This window comes from Erpetoichthys calabaricus, chromosome 1 (assembly GCF_900747795.2).
Source record: "Erpetoichthys calabaricus chromosome 1, fErpCal1.3, whole genome shotgun sequence".
Taxonomy (NCBI): Eukaryota; Metazoa; Chordata; class Cladistia; order Polypteriformes; family Polypteridae; genus Erpetoichthys; species Erpetoichthys calabaricus.
The window spans coordinates 155,350,661-155,368,787 of NC_041394.2; the positions used below are offsets into that span (position 1 = coordinate 155,350,661).

Sequence of the window (18,127 nt, forward strand, 5' to 3'; positions counted from 1 at the left end):
TGGATTATGTATTAAAATGGCCATTCTTTCAAAGAAATGGTCCCACTATACCATAAGCCATCCAACCGCTTAATGACCCACTGGAGCTTATGTTGAGAACAAACCCTGGACGATTCAGTAGTACACACAAAGGAATACTATCACACACTCACACAAAATGAGTTTGTAATTACAGATCAAACTCTCCCCACTAATGTTTGCTGTATTCCAATCTTGATGACTAAGATCATATAAATAGCACTAACTCTTTATTTGTATGAAACTGATTAATTTAGGAATTTACACATGTAGCTTCCTTGACCAGTGATGATGTTTTACTATATACCTGTCCACAGGAGGCATCCTTCAGTTTATCATGCACAACAGACAATGTATGATTTTGATAAGATTTCTGTACCAAGTTAACAAAACAATTTTGAATGAGATCAATTAACAGAAACACTAGTAAAACAAAAAACACTTTCGTCTTTAATATAACCATCATTTCCTTGCCAGTTTTCTTTACTGAACATTTGAAACACCAAACAAATCAGGATATTATTGACCATTTAGGTATTTAAGTGGGCATTTTGATGCATGTAGTCAACATGACATACATTCTCAACATTACAAGGAAAAGTGTATATGGCCGTGGACTAGAGGTGGGTGGTATGACCAAAATTCTATATCACTGTATTTTTCTAAATTCTGCCGGTTTCACGTTATTAGACGGTATTTTTTTCCCCATGCATGAGTGGATGTTAACCACATTTTCCACTGCAATTACTGCAGTAGACTGGCTAAGAATAACCTATTAGACTGTTATGAGAATTGTACATCGTACAAAAAGACATTTTAATGTGCACACAGGTATTAATCCAGGTTTGCATGGCCCCATAAAGTGATAGTTTTCAAGGGGGTGGCACTAAAGAGAAGGAATCACATTGCATGACAGATGCAGTCAAAATATAGAACCTTTAATTGAACAAATTTTGCAAAAGCTTAAACTATGATTTTGACAACATATTTTCAACCATCCAAAGAGGCATTTAGACTTTGTAAAATATCCAGAGGTGTTTGTCAAAAGTTGGATTGCACTGAACACGTCTTAGAAAAGGAATAAATAGTAAATATTTTTTGTAAACCAACTACACTTTCTGTTAATGTTAACAATCTCTGTCCACTGACACGTTAAAGTGACTTTTTTAAACAATTTTACCATCATTAAACTGCATAATATTTAAACTAATAAATAATAACAATAAAATACATAATAGTATTATTGATAGTTGCAGCATTACTTTAAGGCTTCAAGCTCAGGTGCATTACACAGTATTCACCAAATTAAAATAAAATAAAACAAGTGCAACTTGGTGATGACATCTTACCAGCTGTACCATCATTTAGGCAAATTGCATTAATATGGACCTTGCTTCAAGCTAAGCTATATACATAAATAATAAAAACTGCAACTTGCATTTATAATGTTGTTTGTGGTATAGCCCTATGGAAGCGCATTAGGGCCACTGTGAAGAAAAAAAAATATGGACACGGAAGAAAAAAACTATATGTCGAGAATAAATTCGACATGTTGACTATGTCAAGATTAAAGTCGACATTTCCACTTTATTCTCAGTTTATTTTATAATTAAAGTAGAATGATATAACCTAAACTTCATCCAATGTTTAATTTACTAGATTTTCTCAAACCCCGTCACAAGTTAATGCAGCACATCAAATACTTTGTGTTAAGTGTTCCCCGACCCAGTCGTTAATCACTACGCTTCTTAAACTGACTTCCTCCGCACTAAGAGCAGGCGCCTGCAGCAATCACCGCACAGAATCCATTCACTTCATGATATTCCTGCTCTCTACCAAAACCACACGATAATTACCAATCACCACACGATAAACATCTTTGTGAAATTAAAACTAGTTATTAACTTAGCCGACGGAGTGTTCAGAACTTTAAAAATATCTTCGTTATACATGTTTAATTATGCCATCCATTCAGAGTTGCGCCCATCTCTGAACGAGTCGATAGCACATCGCAGAATGAATACAAGCAAAACATACACTAGCAAGTACAAAAACAAGTACAACTTGGCTTGCAGTATTATCCAGTAGTATAGAAACAGTATTTACACATCTGACCTTTTAAAACTAAAGTATCTCCAGGCGACGGATGTGACTCCTTTTTTTCGGCAAAAGTTCTTCTGTTCATCACATGCTCAACTTTACTTTTAGTTCAGTTTCGGAATGCTCTCTGTCCATTTTCACCGCACGGCATACCTATGCTACCGCCCACTATTTGGTGGTGTAGCAGTGAAAAACAGCCCTAGTGCAACAAATCTGTGTTTAGCGGTGTAGCAGTGAAAAAGGTCCCCACTTAAACAGTTTCCCGCTGCGCCACGTTCCGAACATCGTTTAGGCAATTTAAACCGGTGTTGCGGTATAAGAAAAATCCATATCATAAAAAAAATAAAAAACGGTTTTCGGTATGAACCGGTATACCGCCCAGCACTACCGTGGACCATGTATTTCTCTGGTGTTGGAATATCACTATACTTCCATGGCTGGTTAAACTCTGTGTCAAATATATTGGATATGGTGATGCTTCATTTTATGAGTGAACATTGTGTACACCAAACAGATACAGACCTTGCAAGTAGTTACTAAACAATAAATCAACTCCCAAATGATGCTTATAATGCCTGCTATATCATGAACCATCACCCTTCAATTCTCCTTTAAAATTCCACAATAACATTTCCCTTTATAAGTGATGTCAAAACCTTGGATTCACTTAAAGCAATACCCTGCTCTGTCTGAATTCTACAGGCAATTAATAGCTGTGGCACATGAAGGGGACTGTTTCTGGTAAACATTAACTAGGAGATAATGAATCTCTGAAGGTGTATTGTTCACTAGTAATAACAATTTTATTGATAGCACAATATCTGATATTCTGTGTTGGCTTGGTTCTTAAAAAATAAACAATTAAAATAACAAAAGCTAAAAATATTAATTCACTTATTTAAGTACACAGGAGCTACTCTTTGTCTGCTTATAAAATCAGCATCATAAAATACCTCTTTCATGTTCAGGCTCAAAATATTTATATATACTCTTCAGAGTATAAGCTCCTCATCAATTGTGATCATTTGGGTTAATACAATTTAAAACAAGTTTATCTTAATTTATTTATAGTATACCTAGGATTAGAATTCAACCAAACAACCAAAAGGAAGTCTCTTTTGGCTGCACAATAGGACTTGTAATCTTTGGCTGAATGTGCTCAGTGATGATGGCTACAAGAATGAAACCACTGAAAGGTAGATATTTAGATTACTTCTACCTGCAAGGAACCAAGACTGAGTCAGAACCTCCTTAAAATCTATGCAGAAATGTCTATCTTTTTTTTTTTTTTACGATAGTGCGATACACTATACATATATATATATATATATATATATATATATATACATATATATATATATATATATATATATATATATTACTCTTTGCATTTATTTGACAGTAAACTACTTCAACCATTCTATGATCTGCTCCTCACAAACTGAGGGCACCGTGGCGGATGTTAGCAGATTGCTGGCCAACCACAAGCGTTACCTGGTAGGTAACCACCCATACAATCAGATTGTGACACAGACTACGAATGCCGTGAATATAGCCGGGAGACAAGTAGCCACCCACGGAAAGCACGCCGGAAAGGGCGTGGATTCACTAAGCCGCCGACAAGTAAGCCACCCATGGCGCACGCAGGAAGGAGCCACGTCCACCAACTCTAAGACCATTGGATACGACGACAACTCGCAGAGCCACGCCCACCAACTCGGACGCGACGACTGGGGAAAAAACGCCGTCATTTATGTTCGTCTGGGCTAGAGGCCACATGCATCTCTGAGCCACGTTGACTTTTCATTAGTCAACCTCAGTCGAACCTCGGCTTTCACAGAGGCAGCGCGAGAAAGAGACAGAGGCACACACACAGGCAGCGCCAGAGAGAGACAGAGGCACACAGGCAGCCCGAGAGAGAGAGCCGCGCACACACATGGGCAGAGCCAGAGAGAGACAGAGGCACACAGGCAGGCAGTGAGAGAGAGAGCCGCGCACACACACACAGGCAGCGCCAGAGAGAGACAGACGCAGAGAGACAGAGGCACACAGGCAGGCAGTGAGAGAGAGAGCCGCGCGCACACACAGGCAGAGCCAGAGAGAGACAGAGGCACACAGGCAGCCCGAAAGAGAGAGCCGTGCACACACACGGGCAGAGACAGAGGCACACAGGCAGGCAGTGAGAGAGAATGCCGTGCGTACACACGGGCAGAGCCAGAGAGAGACAGAGGCACACAGGCAGGCAGTGAGAGAGAGAGCCACGCGCACACACAGAGGCAGCGCCAGAGAGAGCCGCGCACACACACGGGCAGAGCCAGAGAGAGACAGAGGCACACAGGCAGACCGAGAGAGAGCCGCGCACACACACGGACAGAGCCAGAGAGAGACAGAGGCACACAGGCAGGCAGTGAGAGAGAGAGCCGCGCACACACACAGGCAGAGCCAGAGAGAGACAGAGGCACACAGGCAGGCAGTGAGAGAGAGAGCCGTGCACACACACAGGCAGAGCCAGAGAGAGACAGAAACACACACACAGACAGATAGATAGATAGATACTTTATTAATCCCAAGGGGAAATTCACATTCTCCAGCAGCAGCATACTGATACAATAAGCAATATTAAATTAAAGATTGATAATAATGCAGGTAAAAAAAAACAGACAATAACTTTGTATAATGTTAACGTTTACCCCCAACCCCAGGTGGAATTGAAGCGTCTCATAGTTTGGGGGAGGAACGATCTCCTCAATCTGTCAGTGGAGCTGAACAGTGACAGCAGTCTGTCGCTGAAGCTGCTCTTCTGTCTGGAGATGATCCTGTTCAGTGGATGCAGTGGATTCTCCATAATTGACAGGAGCCTGCTCAGTGCCTGTCGCTCTGCCACAGATGTTAAACTGTCCAGCTCCATGCCAACAACAGAGCCTGCCTTCCTCACCAGTTTGTCCAGGCGTGAGGCGTCTTTCTTCTTAATGCTGCCTCCCCAGCACACCACCGCGTAGAAGAGGGCACTCGCCACAACCATCTGATAGAACATCTGCAGCATCTTATTGCAGATGTTGAAGGACGCCAGCCTTCTAAGGAAGTATAACCGGCTCTGTCCTTTCTTGCACAGAGCATCAGTATTGGCGGTCCAGTCTAATTTATCATCCAGCTGCACTCCCAGATATTTATAGGTCTGCACCATCTACACACAGTCATCTCTGATGATCACGGGGTCCATGAGGGATCTGGGCCTCCTAAAATCCATCACCAGTTCCTTGGTTTTGCTGGTGTTCAGGTGTAGGTGGTTTGAGCCGCACCATTTAACAAAGTCCTTGATTAGGTCCCTATACTCCTCCTCCTGCAGCCCATGATAGCAGTGTCATTAGCGAACTTTTGCACGTGGCAGGACTCCGAGTTGTATTGGAATTCCGATGTATATAGTTACAGTTGGTGGGCGGGTTTCTGTTAGTTGCTTTTGCGAGCGGGCACATGACCAGGCAGTGTGTATGCTTCGAGAGCGAAGGTGGACGCGACAGCACCATCTAAGAAGAATCATATTTGTCGTGGATGTGAATCGCTGTATGCAGCGTAGGGCTGCACGATTAATCTTTTTTTTCTCATGATAACAATATTTATGACCCACGATCAGTTAATAAATATCGTCGCGATTTTACAGTATAAAGACCAAACTGTTTTTTATGGGCTGAGTTTACGGATTGGACTGCGTCACTATGACGTTACTGCGTCTAGATTGCAAGCGCTTTCTGAAGCAGTAGAAGTCAATAGCAGCAATAACAGTCAGTCAGAATAAACATATGATGGCGGAGCAACGTGAGGAAGGTGCAGAAGTGTGATCGTTAGTTCCTAAAAAGGGGTCATACTCAGTTGTCTGGAACTATTTCGGTTTCGAGGAATGTGATGTTGATCAGGTACGAGTCTTGTGCAAACTTTGCTCCTGTTCCGTCCAAACGTCCCAAGGTAACACAACAAACCTCATCAACCACCTTAAAAGCCACCACAAAGTACACTATCAAGAATTTCAGCGACTGAAGGCACAAACAGCAACAACAAAAAATTACCAGCCATCCACAACACAGACAACAATATCAGGGACATTGTTCAACGCAATACCATATCTGCCTAGCTCGCAAAGACACCGGGAAATAACAGAGGCGATCACGTACCATATAGCCAAGGATATGTGTCCAATAACCACCGTGAGCAGTGAGGGGTTTAAAAAAATGATCGCAACACTTGATAAAAGATATAGCATTCCCTCATGCAACCATTTTTCCAATGTTGCGCTGCCCTCGCTGTATGCAAAATGCCGAAAAGAAATAGAAAGAGAAATTCTCAGGCTCAGCCTTGAATATTTTGCTGCCACGACCGACTTATGGTCAAGCAGAACTGCGGAACCGTATTTGAGCTTGACAGTTCATTTTATTGACAGCGAGTTTGAGATGAAAAGCAAGCTTTTGCAAACTTCGTTTTTCCCACAAGACCATACAGCGGAGTTTACTGCAGTGGGCCTCAAAGAAGCGATGTCCGCTTGTGGCTTGGTGGAAGAAAGACTTCTGTGCATCACAACGGACAACGCAGCTAATATGATTAGGGCAGCATCTGTGAATAACTGGCCGAGGCTACACTGCTTTGGTCACAGACTTCATTTAGCCATCGGTAAATTGTATGTTTTTTTCCCCAGATATATTGAAACAATTTGACAATTTAAAAATATTAATTGCTGTTGTTGTTTTAATGATATTATAATCAGGGGTGCACATAACTGGTACGCAGGTATGCATGCATGGCAAAAATGATGAACGCGTAACGTCATTTTGTTACTACAGCGCTTTCGCGTACAAAACAGAAGAGCTCTTGACTGTGACCGTTTTTTGACAGCGTGCGATTAAAATTTCACCTTCACCATTTGTTTTATGTCCTTTCGGTTTAGGTACTGCATTTATGTTCGAAAAGTGTTTATTCCTCCGACTCCGGACCCTATTCTGCACCGGCGGAAAGCACCATACAAAGTGGTTTTGTTTTGAAATAAAATAATTTTGCGTGTTTTCCGCTTGTGGCAGTGGTAATTTTTAACTGAGGCGCAGCTGTGCGCATTTTCGGCTACTTTAAGACGGCCAAATGACAGCGCGCTCTTCACCAACAGTCTTTAGTCAGTGACATTATTTATTAAACGATATTTAAGCGCCACGCACTCACGTGATATTAGATACGTACTCAAATAGCATTTTATTTTATTTCGGTTTTATCACAAAAGAACAACTGATTCTTTCATACCATTTTTAATGAAACGCAATACATTTGTTTAATGCATATTACGCTCAAGACGCAACCTTGTGTTCCGTCAAGTTGCACAATGACGATAAAAACCACAAAACCTTAAGGGAGCGATCTGCACTTATTAAGACCTCGCTACGGAGTGCGTACCAAACACCAGCTCCTGCTACTTACCTGAGGAACACACTCAAAAAGTTATGTGCACCCCTGATTATAATGACACATTATAATGACAATGAGTCATATGTCTACGGTATAATAATCATCATTTTTATTCTGCTAATCTATCAAATTAGATACATTTAAAAGTTAAAAAATATTTGATTAGTCAAATACTATCATGTTAATGTTTGTGAACCCAGATGAGTTTAGAATAAGTGAGTGTTTATTATTTATTAATAAATGTTTGATAATTGTCTTATGTAGGTGTATATAATTAGTGAAATAAAAAACATTTTTTTTTTATTTCTGATCAAAAGTTGCATAAACAACAAGAGTCTTCCTGTGTCTTACTGTTTTTTTTTCTGATTATGTTTATTTCCTGAAGAGAATGCCATGAAGGATCCAAGAATTGAAAGGGCTGTGGGGCTCTGTAAAAAGTTGGTGAGCTCCTTCTCTTACAGCTGGAAGCGTAAGAGAGAGTTTTTAGCTGCACAAAAGGAGATGAAACTCCCAGATCACTCACTGAAAACAGAGTGTCCAACAAGGTGGGGATCACGTCAGGCCATGATAGAGAGAATCATCGAGCAGCAAAAGGCCATTGCACATGTCCTTTCCTCTGACAAGAAGTTTTGTCATCTTATCCCAACATGGCAGGACATGGATGTACTAGAGGCAATCAACAAATCCTTGCACCCTCTAGTTAATTTTACAGATGCACTGTCTGGCGAGAAGTACGTCAGCGTGTCATTTGTTAAGCCAGTTCTTCATCTTTTCAACGCATCAATCTTGAAAGTTAAGGATGATGATACTGACCTGTCAAGAGCAATCAAGTCTAAAATTTTGGAGTACCTAAACGAAAAATACAGTGACCCAGACATCCAAGCTCTATTGGACATGGCATCTACGGTGGATCCACGATTTACGATGAGATACACGGCTGAGGACAACAATACAACAATTCAATCCAGACTCAAAGCTGAGATGCAGACTTTGGCAATGATGGTAATAAAAATGAGCTGCACTGAGATCTATATTAGTGTTTTGAGTCTCAATTAGTTAAATTTGTTCTAAATGCCTTTTTCTGTGTTTAGGTGCCACCCCAAGAAACAGCACAAGAGACCAGCGAGGAGGATGCTGAAGCTGGATGTGCCCCAAAGAAAAAGATGACTTTAGGAAGCTACTTTAAAACTGCTGAACAAGCCTTGCCACCTAACAACCAGAAATCCAGTGTAGCCTGTGAGCTGGAATCTTACTTGCAGTCAAGCTACCTGGATAGTGAGGGGGACCCATTAAAATGGTGGAAAGAACATGAAAAGATCTACCCAAGGCTTTCAAAAGTGGCAAAAAAATACTTGTGCATACCAGCCACAAGCTCTCCTTCAGAGAGGGCTTTTAGTTCCGGTGGAAATGTAGTTACTTGCTTGCGGTCTTCCCTAAAGCCCGATCAAGTTGACAGGCTTGTGTTCTTAGCCAAAAATCTGTAACATGTTGTAAAAATTTTTTTATTCTTATTTGATTTTATTACAAGTTGATGTAAAAGAGGCAGTTTAATTTTATTTATTTACCACAGCTAAGAAAAACTCTCCATTCTAAACATGTTCGGTTTGTTTATTTTTCTTTATTTGTGGCTGTAAAGTGCAATAAGAATACACAAGTGAATAAAAGTTCATTACCAAAGGAATAATCGTCATTATTAATCGTGATAAAAATTTTGAGCAAAATAATCGTGATAATCAATTTTTCTGTTATCGTGCAGCCCTAATGCAGCGTGTAAAACAGTTTGCGAGGGGTATTCCATGGTCTTAGCAGTGTCTGTACTTCGATGTGAATCGATGTATGCAGCATGTAAAACGCTATATTGTATGTTGCCCTCTCCAGAGTTACATCTTTTCATTCACCTACAGTCATATCCTCAATACCAACCCCATTTGGACAACTGTGTCTTTCAGGAAGTGTTCACCCATCAATACATAATTATGCGGCCGCAGGTTGGCTAGTATATATGTAAGACTATATCTTAATTTATGCTTGCATTTATTACAAACAGAACTGATAACTTTGGTGTAAGGCAAGTGAGTGTTAAAGGTGTCAAGAGTGCGTGTTGATGATCATGAATGTGGTAACAGTATTTCCTTACACCTGTGGTAATATTGGGTTTGGGAAAATATATATCGCAGATACCCCACAAGTGTGAATTAAAGAACTGCCTTGCCCCCGAGGTAATAAAGTTGGAGAAACTAACAAACCATAGAGGTAGAAGTTTATGCATTTTTAAAGGAAAATAAACTACACAATGCCTCAGTTATTTGCTGTGCTTTTTTAAAATGCATGTAGGTAAATTCTCACAAGACTGTCAGAGGTATTCTTTTGAGGTCAGAATAACTGTGACTTTGTGCAAGTTTACTTTGAAAGTAAAAAAAAAAATCTAGAGTCTAGGAGCTGGTAAATACAATACACTCCCACTTTCTATTTTAAAGAAACAAGAGCAAAATGACTACAGACATGTGGAGTTGCAATAGACAATGCATTAACTGGTTTTGTTAACTTATCACAGTGTAACAATATTTTAAAGTTGTAGTTGCAAGACAGTAGGAAAACTCTAAGGACAGATGTGTGGCATCATGTGCAAAAATGTTGACCAGCATAAAGTTCTTTTTCAGACCACCAGGAACCAACCATCCGACTGTTAATAAAATAATAGCTGTAAAAAATTTGTGTATAATAGAGGTTTAATTATAGAACTGTAAATTACCAGTGAAAGTCTATTATTTAATCTTCACGATAGAAATATTTTTACTATTTCCTTCCAACAGAGAGCAAAAACAGGCACTAAAAGCTGTGATCTCCCTGTAGAAAATAAAAAAAGCCTTCACAGGTAGTTTTCCTCATTGTAGAATCAATGACTGCCAACTGGTAAATAGCTCCACAGAGATAAATCAGTATTGATGAGTTTAATCCAGATTATGGCACTAACACGAAAGTATTTTTCTGACAGCAATGTTTCTTCATTGTCACATCCTCTTCACCTTTGAGGACGTTAAGTTTGATAGTAGCAATTACACCCTCATTTGGGGTTCAAAAATCAAGCTTTCATAGTTAATATTTGCATTGAAGACCAATGTTACTTATCTAAAACGTTTGGGAGAGGACATGCTTACAATTAAAAAACTGTTTGTAGATATGAGCAAGAGTGTGCACACAAGTTATTTTGCATGACTTAAAGTGTATTTAAAATTAGTGATTATTATATTTCTCTGTAGATAAATGCAGAATATTGATTGCATATTCCTCATGTATTTGAGTGTTTATAACCTTGAGACTCCAGCTTCTTCCCATAATACAAAAGAATGTACAGTATAGTGTTATTTTCAGGGGACACTAGAAAAGCTCTTATGGGTGTGTCTCTATCTTGCACTTGTTACTACTTGTTTAGGCTCCACTTATGAGGCAGAACATAATAAGTTAGTTTAATATTTTTAAGAAACCTTACTCAGATGCAGAGAAGTTTCTTTAAAAGTGTAAAAACTTACGCATTTAACAGAAAATGTAACAACAACATTATGTAACAAAACTACTTCATATAATGAACCAAAATGTGTCCATGTTCATAAAACTGCAGAAATTACATTGAACATGTATAATGAATGAATTAGGATTGGCTATTTTTTGAGTAATGCATTTCTGGACAGGTTTTCCTTTCTTTGTGTATTGGAGATTCTCTTTGATAGGATGAATATGTTGTCATTATTGTTATATTTGGTTCCATTTACTTTATATTCACCTATTCTTTCGGTATAGGTATGTGGACGATTGGCAATAGGTACTGTACCACACAAGACAACTAAACATGAGGTATCATTTATCACAGGCCACTTTAAGGACACAAGAAACCCTAACATGCAAGTCTTTAGGAGGTGGGAGGGAATCCATGTGAACCCACAAGAATATACCTTTTTAAATCCATGCTGTCATGGGCTTTCCTGGGATCTCAACCTGTACTGTAACTCTTGAGTTGTTGCAAATAAAAAGCCAATTGGATTCAACAATCTATACATAGGTACGGGTGGTTTTTGGTTTGATTTTTAATACCCATGCAAAACACTATCCTTAATTTTTGTCTGATTTGATGGCCCTACTAGAAGTAGCCCTTTATTATATTGTATCTTCCTAACAAGGTGTTCCTTAATTGTAGCAGATTTGTATACAATAGTTGAGAAGTCTGCAGCAGTGTAGGTAACCATTAGTTGATTGTCAGCTATTGAACTAACAGAGCTCATCCCTATGTCTTCAGACAAAACCAATCCTGTCTGACTATGTCAGGATTCATTACAAAGTGACTGGACTGAGTCACAGGGGATGTCAAACTATACAGGTGTGCAACTACTCCAGACTCCCTAAAATAATGTAAATTATAATCTTAGTCTATTTAAATCTGCAACTGAAATTGCTGGAAAAATCATATAGTGTGACAGGGCCTTGAGAAAACAGACATTACAAAGATAACTTTGAAAAAAAGAAAACAAACGTTTGCAAGAAAGCTGACTGATTCATTTGTTTGTTTTTTTTTTTTTTTTTACAAAGACTAATAGACTGAAAAACAGTTTCTACCCTGTTGTTATTAGGGCACTGAATGCTACCTAATCGCCTCCAATGCAGTGCATTGGTGTTCATGTGCATTTAAGGTCTTATGTTGAATGTTTGTGTTCTACCTTATTCTCTCTTATCCTTTTGTAATTATATTTATTTATATTTTGACACCGCAGGGACTGCACCCAATTTCGTTGTATTTGTTATAATGACAATAAAGATATTCTGATTTGTGAATTGCTAAATTACTTAAAACATTAATTATTCCATCTGGGAAATATATTAATTTCCCAATTTCTACATTTATGAATTTAAAATAAAATAGAATGCACAAAATAATTTTAAGCCCACAGAATACTGAAAGCAGTATAATTCTATTTAAAGTTCTAAACAGATTTTTTTCAGATCTCAGGTTTGTAGTTATTTTCCACAATCATACAAATCCATCTCAAGATGTGAAATGGTATTTAATTTCTCTGCTGACTAATCAGCTGCATAATAAAGATTTATACTGCACGGAGTATAAACCGTTAAGCATTTGGTATATTACAGGTATACATATGAAGTAATAAACATCAGCTCTAACGTAAATTCCAATTAAATCCATTCATTTTCATGACAGGGAATAAGTTATTTTTTCTATATTCCAAAGAATAGACTAATAAACATGTCCAGAGTTGGTTTTCGTGCAGAGCAAGATCAATGTCATATATGAAAATATCCTCAATTTTTCTTCTGCAGTAGTTCTTCACATGCACCTGTTTATTTTTATGTAGATCAGGCACACTCAACGTCTTCATTTAGAGAATGCTTAATTCTAGTACAAGAGACACTGACTAATTTAAGGACAAGCAAAGCTATGAAATGTCATAGGCCTAATCACCAGCAATGATGAGACAGCTTACAGAATGGAAGAGAAAACTCCTCGCATAATCTCATCAAAACCAGTAAGATGGTAACAGACTTTAGGAAGCAGATCTTACTCCACCTATATTGGAGGAGATGTTGTTCGGAGATTGAGCACCTTAAAATTTCTTGGATTTAGCAAGTCACTTTGAAGTGGCCAAACCAAGTGCTGGCTCTCATGAAGAAGGCTCATCAATGCCTTTACTTTTTTAGATAGAAGAAAAAAACTCAGATGACTTCAACAATACTTCTAAAGGTATAGGGTGAAGCCTGTTCTGACTGGCTGTGTAATATTCCAGTATAGTACCAATTCGCCTCTGGACACTAAGCCACCACTTATTATTATAAAATCAGCTCAGAATTTAAAAGTCATAGTACAACTCTCGTATCAGGACATATATAATGCATGATGAATTAAAAAGTTGAACAGTATTATTAATGACCTCAGCTGTTCTCCATAGTCTCTTTTCTCCCTCTACCACTGACGCAGACAGTAGACTCAGTAGACCATTAGCACACACACCACTGGATACAGTAACAGTTACCACCCACATATCTTAAAGTTAATCGACAACCTCTGACACTGGAAACTACATGAGTCATTCTGTATATGTTACTTAATGTACATTTAATGTATAGTGATGTATCCATTGTCTGATTTTTGGCTTTGTACTGCTGTCTTTAATCTGTGTGACACATGTAAGCTAGAATTTCATTGCTCCAACTACACAGGACAATAAATTTGAACTTAAATTTAAAACTTGTAATCATTAACTAAATTTAGCTTAATCTCAAACAAACTAAAATACAAAAGCAAAAAAATAATAAATCAAATAAACTGAGTTTCAGCTACATCCATCTCAAGATTTCTTTGCCATATATCTTAAAGGAGAAGTTTTTTTATTTTACAACTCAAAGTTACTTCTTTGCATTGGTATAACATGCCACATAATTGTGTGAAGCATTGTTTATAAATTTTCAAAACACCTTGTCTGTTTTTGTGGCTTATAATACAGATAATGGGGACATGGGTCCATAGCTGAAAGTAAAAGTCTTAAAACTTACCAATTTGACTACTTTGAAGTAGTAAAGATTTCAAATAAAACACGCTTACTGCATTTATGAAGTATCCTTGTGATAACAAAAGACATTAGAAATAATTATTTTAACACAGATTCTTGGTTCTGTATTTCTTGAGGTAGTAATACATTTCCTGTTTGATCATCTACTCAAAGTCCTGCCATGAGTGGAGTTATGACATAGTCCCTTTGCCAATCTAAATCTCTCACCTATTGAAGGTGCAGTAACCTTAATCAGTGTGCTTTAAATTATAAAATTCTTAAAAAAAACAAATGAACTGCTTTATTTCCTTCAGTAAGTCATAGTACAGTACTACAGTCTAGAATTTTGAGGATGATTAAAACTGAAATATATTTAATTAAGTTACTCATTCATTTCCAATCATCTTTATTTCACCCTGAACATAATCCCTTGTCTATTACAGGCTACACTCAAGTATCTTTTACATCATCAGGATGTGAAAGGAAAAACGCAGTAACAGCTAAAATCTATACGCACGAAAAATATGGAAACAATTAACAGATAACAGGGTTTAATAGTAAATTATGTAGCAATGTGCTAACCACTGTGGCACCATGCTGCCAAATATGCTAACCTGAGAAGAAATTTCGTGTTTCTTTTTTTAGAACCTCCCTCAAAAATAAACACATCTTAGCAGTGCTGAGAGGTGAGCTTACATGCAGTACAGAAAACAGAATACTATAGTTTCACACCCACTATGCAAATACTTCAGACAATCAAAACTACACTAAAACTAGCTCAAAATACTAATCAATACTTTGTGCATTAATCAAAGGACATAACCCCTTGAAAACAATTTCTTCTTTTCCCAAATACCAAAAGCTTTTCTGTAAATCAGTTAATGTTTGAACGAACAGTAAGAGTCAGTCAAGCGTGAATGAAAGCCAAAAGCAGCATGAGAGAGAGAAAAGAAGAGAGAGAGCACAAGTAATGTAGCAAGCCAGTAACAGCTGGCACATCCTGAGCTACCTGAAGCAATGACAGATATCATTGTGTTGAGGGAGCAAACAGCTTTGAACACAGAATAGTGCTGAAACCATTAAATATCCAGCATCTAGGCAGTAAAACATTCTAAACATTCTAAATGCTCCTCAACACAAAAGTGTTACATATTGGAGAGACAAATCTTTAAAAATAAGATTTAGAACATTACTATATCAATATTCACTTTAAAGGATTTATTTATAATCTTTTTGTTGAAGAGGTGCTCTATTACATCCAACAAATTAATTAATTTTGCTAAATAAAAACACTTTTATTGAAGCTTCTTATATTTTCTGTTTGCAAACTGAAATCCAGTTAATACTCCAAAAGCCACCCTGGAATTGTTAATCCCCATACTTTCTGAAGAAGCCCTTGAGGTTTAAATAAAAAAAAAAAAATTAAGTCTCTCAGGACAATTACTACATGTATTAAAGTAAATGACCTATGATTTACATTTTTTTAATCTAAGCCTATAAAATTAGGCAGAAATTAGCACATTAATAGGTTTATAAAAACAGCTCAATTCACAACCCAGTATTTTGCTTTGGCTGCAGACTGATCCAATGTCAAAGTGAGTGTTGGATTATAAAACTGTAGGTAGGTAAGGAGTGAAGGCCTTAGACAGCACTTTTGAAATCCTATCGTAGACCGAATTTATTGCACCGAGAAAGTTGCTTAACCTGTATGTAAATTATATAAATATTAAACCTCACAAAATAATAATTTTTGTGATTAATTATTTTTTGAATATTTACAATATAGCGAATAAAACAGAACCATGCATAAGTCATAAAATACTTCAATACTATACTATATTAGGTACATTGGGGAAAAGAGAAAAAAATAAAAAGTGATTGATTGTACAAAAGAAATTATCAGATCCTCTCAACTAATAACCACCAAACAAAGTAGACCAGCCTTTTGCAACTTTCTGGTATGCTTTGCATATACAGTCATATGAAAAAGTTTGGGAACCCCTCTTAATTATTTGGATTTTTTTTTTAAATTTTATTTATTAATTTTGTTGTAATCATTCCATACAAATAGATCAATTTAAAACAAAAAAAAAAACTGAAGACAAATCAAACCCCACCCCTGAGAAGGAGAGCTCAGCCAAAGGAGAATTGCTTAGGGCTTTTTAATAAGGCAACAATACACAAAATAAAGAAAGAAATATATATAGGTAAATAAAAATGGACAAGGAAAATAATGCGGTAATAGTTATTTCTCTTATTCTAAAATAATATTGATTAGATCCTGCCAGGTTTTGAAACAATTCTGTACAGATCCTCTAACTGAGAATTCGATTTTTTCCAATTTCAAATAATATAAAACATCAGTTTCCCACTGACTTATCAGAGGAGAGTTAGGATTCATCCAATTTAACAAAATAAGTCTGTGTGCCAAAAGAGTAGTGAATGCAATCACCGTTTGCTTGTCCTTCTCCACTTCAAGTCCACCTGGAAGAAAACCAAACACAGCTGTTAATGGGTTAGGAGGGATTGTGACCCCAAGGCTGTCTGAAAGGCACTTAAAAATTTTGGTCCAAAATGATGTTAGTTTGGTGCAGGCCCAAACCATGTGACCCAGTGAGGCAGGAGCTTGGTTGCAGCGTGCGCAGGTTGGATCTTGCCCTGGAAACATTTTGGACAGTTTTAAGCGAGACAGATGTGCTCAATATATAATTTTTAGCTGAATAATTCTATGCTTTGCACATATGGAGCTTGAGTGAATTCTCTGCTTTGCTACCTTCCACTCCTTTTCTGATATATTGATTAAGAGATCTTCTTCCCAATGTCCTCTTGGGTCTTTGAAAGGTAGGGACTCTAATAAGATTTTAAATAATGCGGAAATGGTGTTTAATTCCTCAAAATTGAGCAGTATTTTTTCCAGCATGGTGGAGGGTACGAGGTGAGGAAAATCGGGCAGTTTCTGTTTAACAAAATTTCTAATTTGAAGATAGTGAAAGAAATGTGTAGCTGGGAGGTTGAATTTGGAACGTAATTGTTCAAAAGATGCAAATATGTTGTCTATATATAGATCTCTGAGCATTTTAATCCCAAAACTTTTCCAGGTATTAAAAACTGGATATGTCTGCGAGGGTTGAATGAGGTGGTTCTCTTGCAGAGGTGCCGCGGATAAAAGATTTTCCATCTTAAAATGCTTTCTAAGTTGGTTCCATATTCTGAGTGAGTAAAGCTCAATTGGGTTATTAGTATATTTGCGATAACTTGCATTTATTGGAGCACAGAGCAGGGAGAATAAAGAAGTACTACAGGATTTTACTTCTATTGCGAGCCAAGCCTGTGTATGTTTATTTTTTTGTGTCCAGGTTTTTATGGCTTGTATGTTTGCTGCCCAATAATAAAACTGAAAATTAGGTAAAGCCATGCCACCTTCTGCCTGAGGTCTTTGTAGGGTCGCTCTTCGGCTACGTGGGTGTTTTGAGTTCCAAATGAATGAGGTTATTGTTGATTTTAATTGCTTAAAAAATGATTTTTTGATATATATTGAAATGTTTTGAAATAAAAAAAGACGTTTAGGAAGGATATTCATCTTAACAACGTTAATTCTTCCGGCTAGAGTGAGATGAACGGTTGACCATCTATGCAAGTCTTGCTTAATTTTTTCCATACAGACGGCAAAATTTTGTTGATAAAGAGCTTTATGTTTACTTGTGATATTTACCCCTAAGTATTTAAACTGATCTGCTATGGTAAAAGGTAGGGTGTCCAATCTAATATTATATGCTTGTGAGTTCACTGGAAAGAGTATACTTTTATTCAGATTAATTCTAAGACCGGATATCTTTTGAAATTCTGTTAGTGCTGTTAGAACTGCAGGCACAGTGTTTTCTGGGTCTGATATACATAAAACCATATCATCTGCATATAGAGAAATTTTCTGTTCCAGTCCTTTTCTGATAATCCCCTTTATCTAAAAAGAATTTCGACAGTAAACCGCCAGTGGTTCAATGGCGATTGCAAACAGC

The 18,127-nt window shown here is 37.5% G+C and overlaps 2 protein-coding genes across 4 annotated transcripts in view; one reads left to right on the forward strand and one right to left on the reverse strand.

The window, feature by feature from the left end:
- Positions 1-18,127, reverse strand: part of LOC114642058 (ELKS/Rab6-interacting/CAST family member 1) — an 814,051-nt gene that overhangs the window by 641,648 nt on the left and 154,276 nt on the right. The window lies entirely within an intron of this gene.
- Positions 8,512-9,234, forward strand: LOC114642056 (E3 SUMO-protein ligase ZBED1-like). The gene is made up of 2 exons (XM_028791042.2): positions 8,512-8,559; positions 8,649-9,234. Exons 1-2 carry the CDS (start codon positions 8,539-8,541, stop codon positions 9,039-9,041), a joined length of 414 nt encoding a protein of 137 aa, XP_028646875.1. The 5' UTR covers positions 8,512-8,538; the 3' UTR covers positions 9,042-9,234.

Bases quoted from the DNA above. Each gene is read 5' to 3' on its own strand.
- LOC114642056 (XM_028791042.2), top strand. From the start codon at position 8,539: ATGCAGACTTTGGCAATGATG. The intron at 8,560-8,648 runs GTAATAAAAATG...TTCTGTGTTTAG, and splicing joins TGCAGACTTTGGCAATGATG to GTGCCACCCCAAGAAACAGC.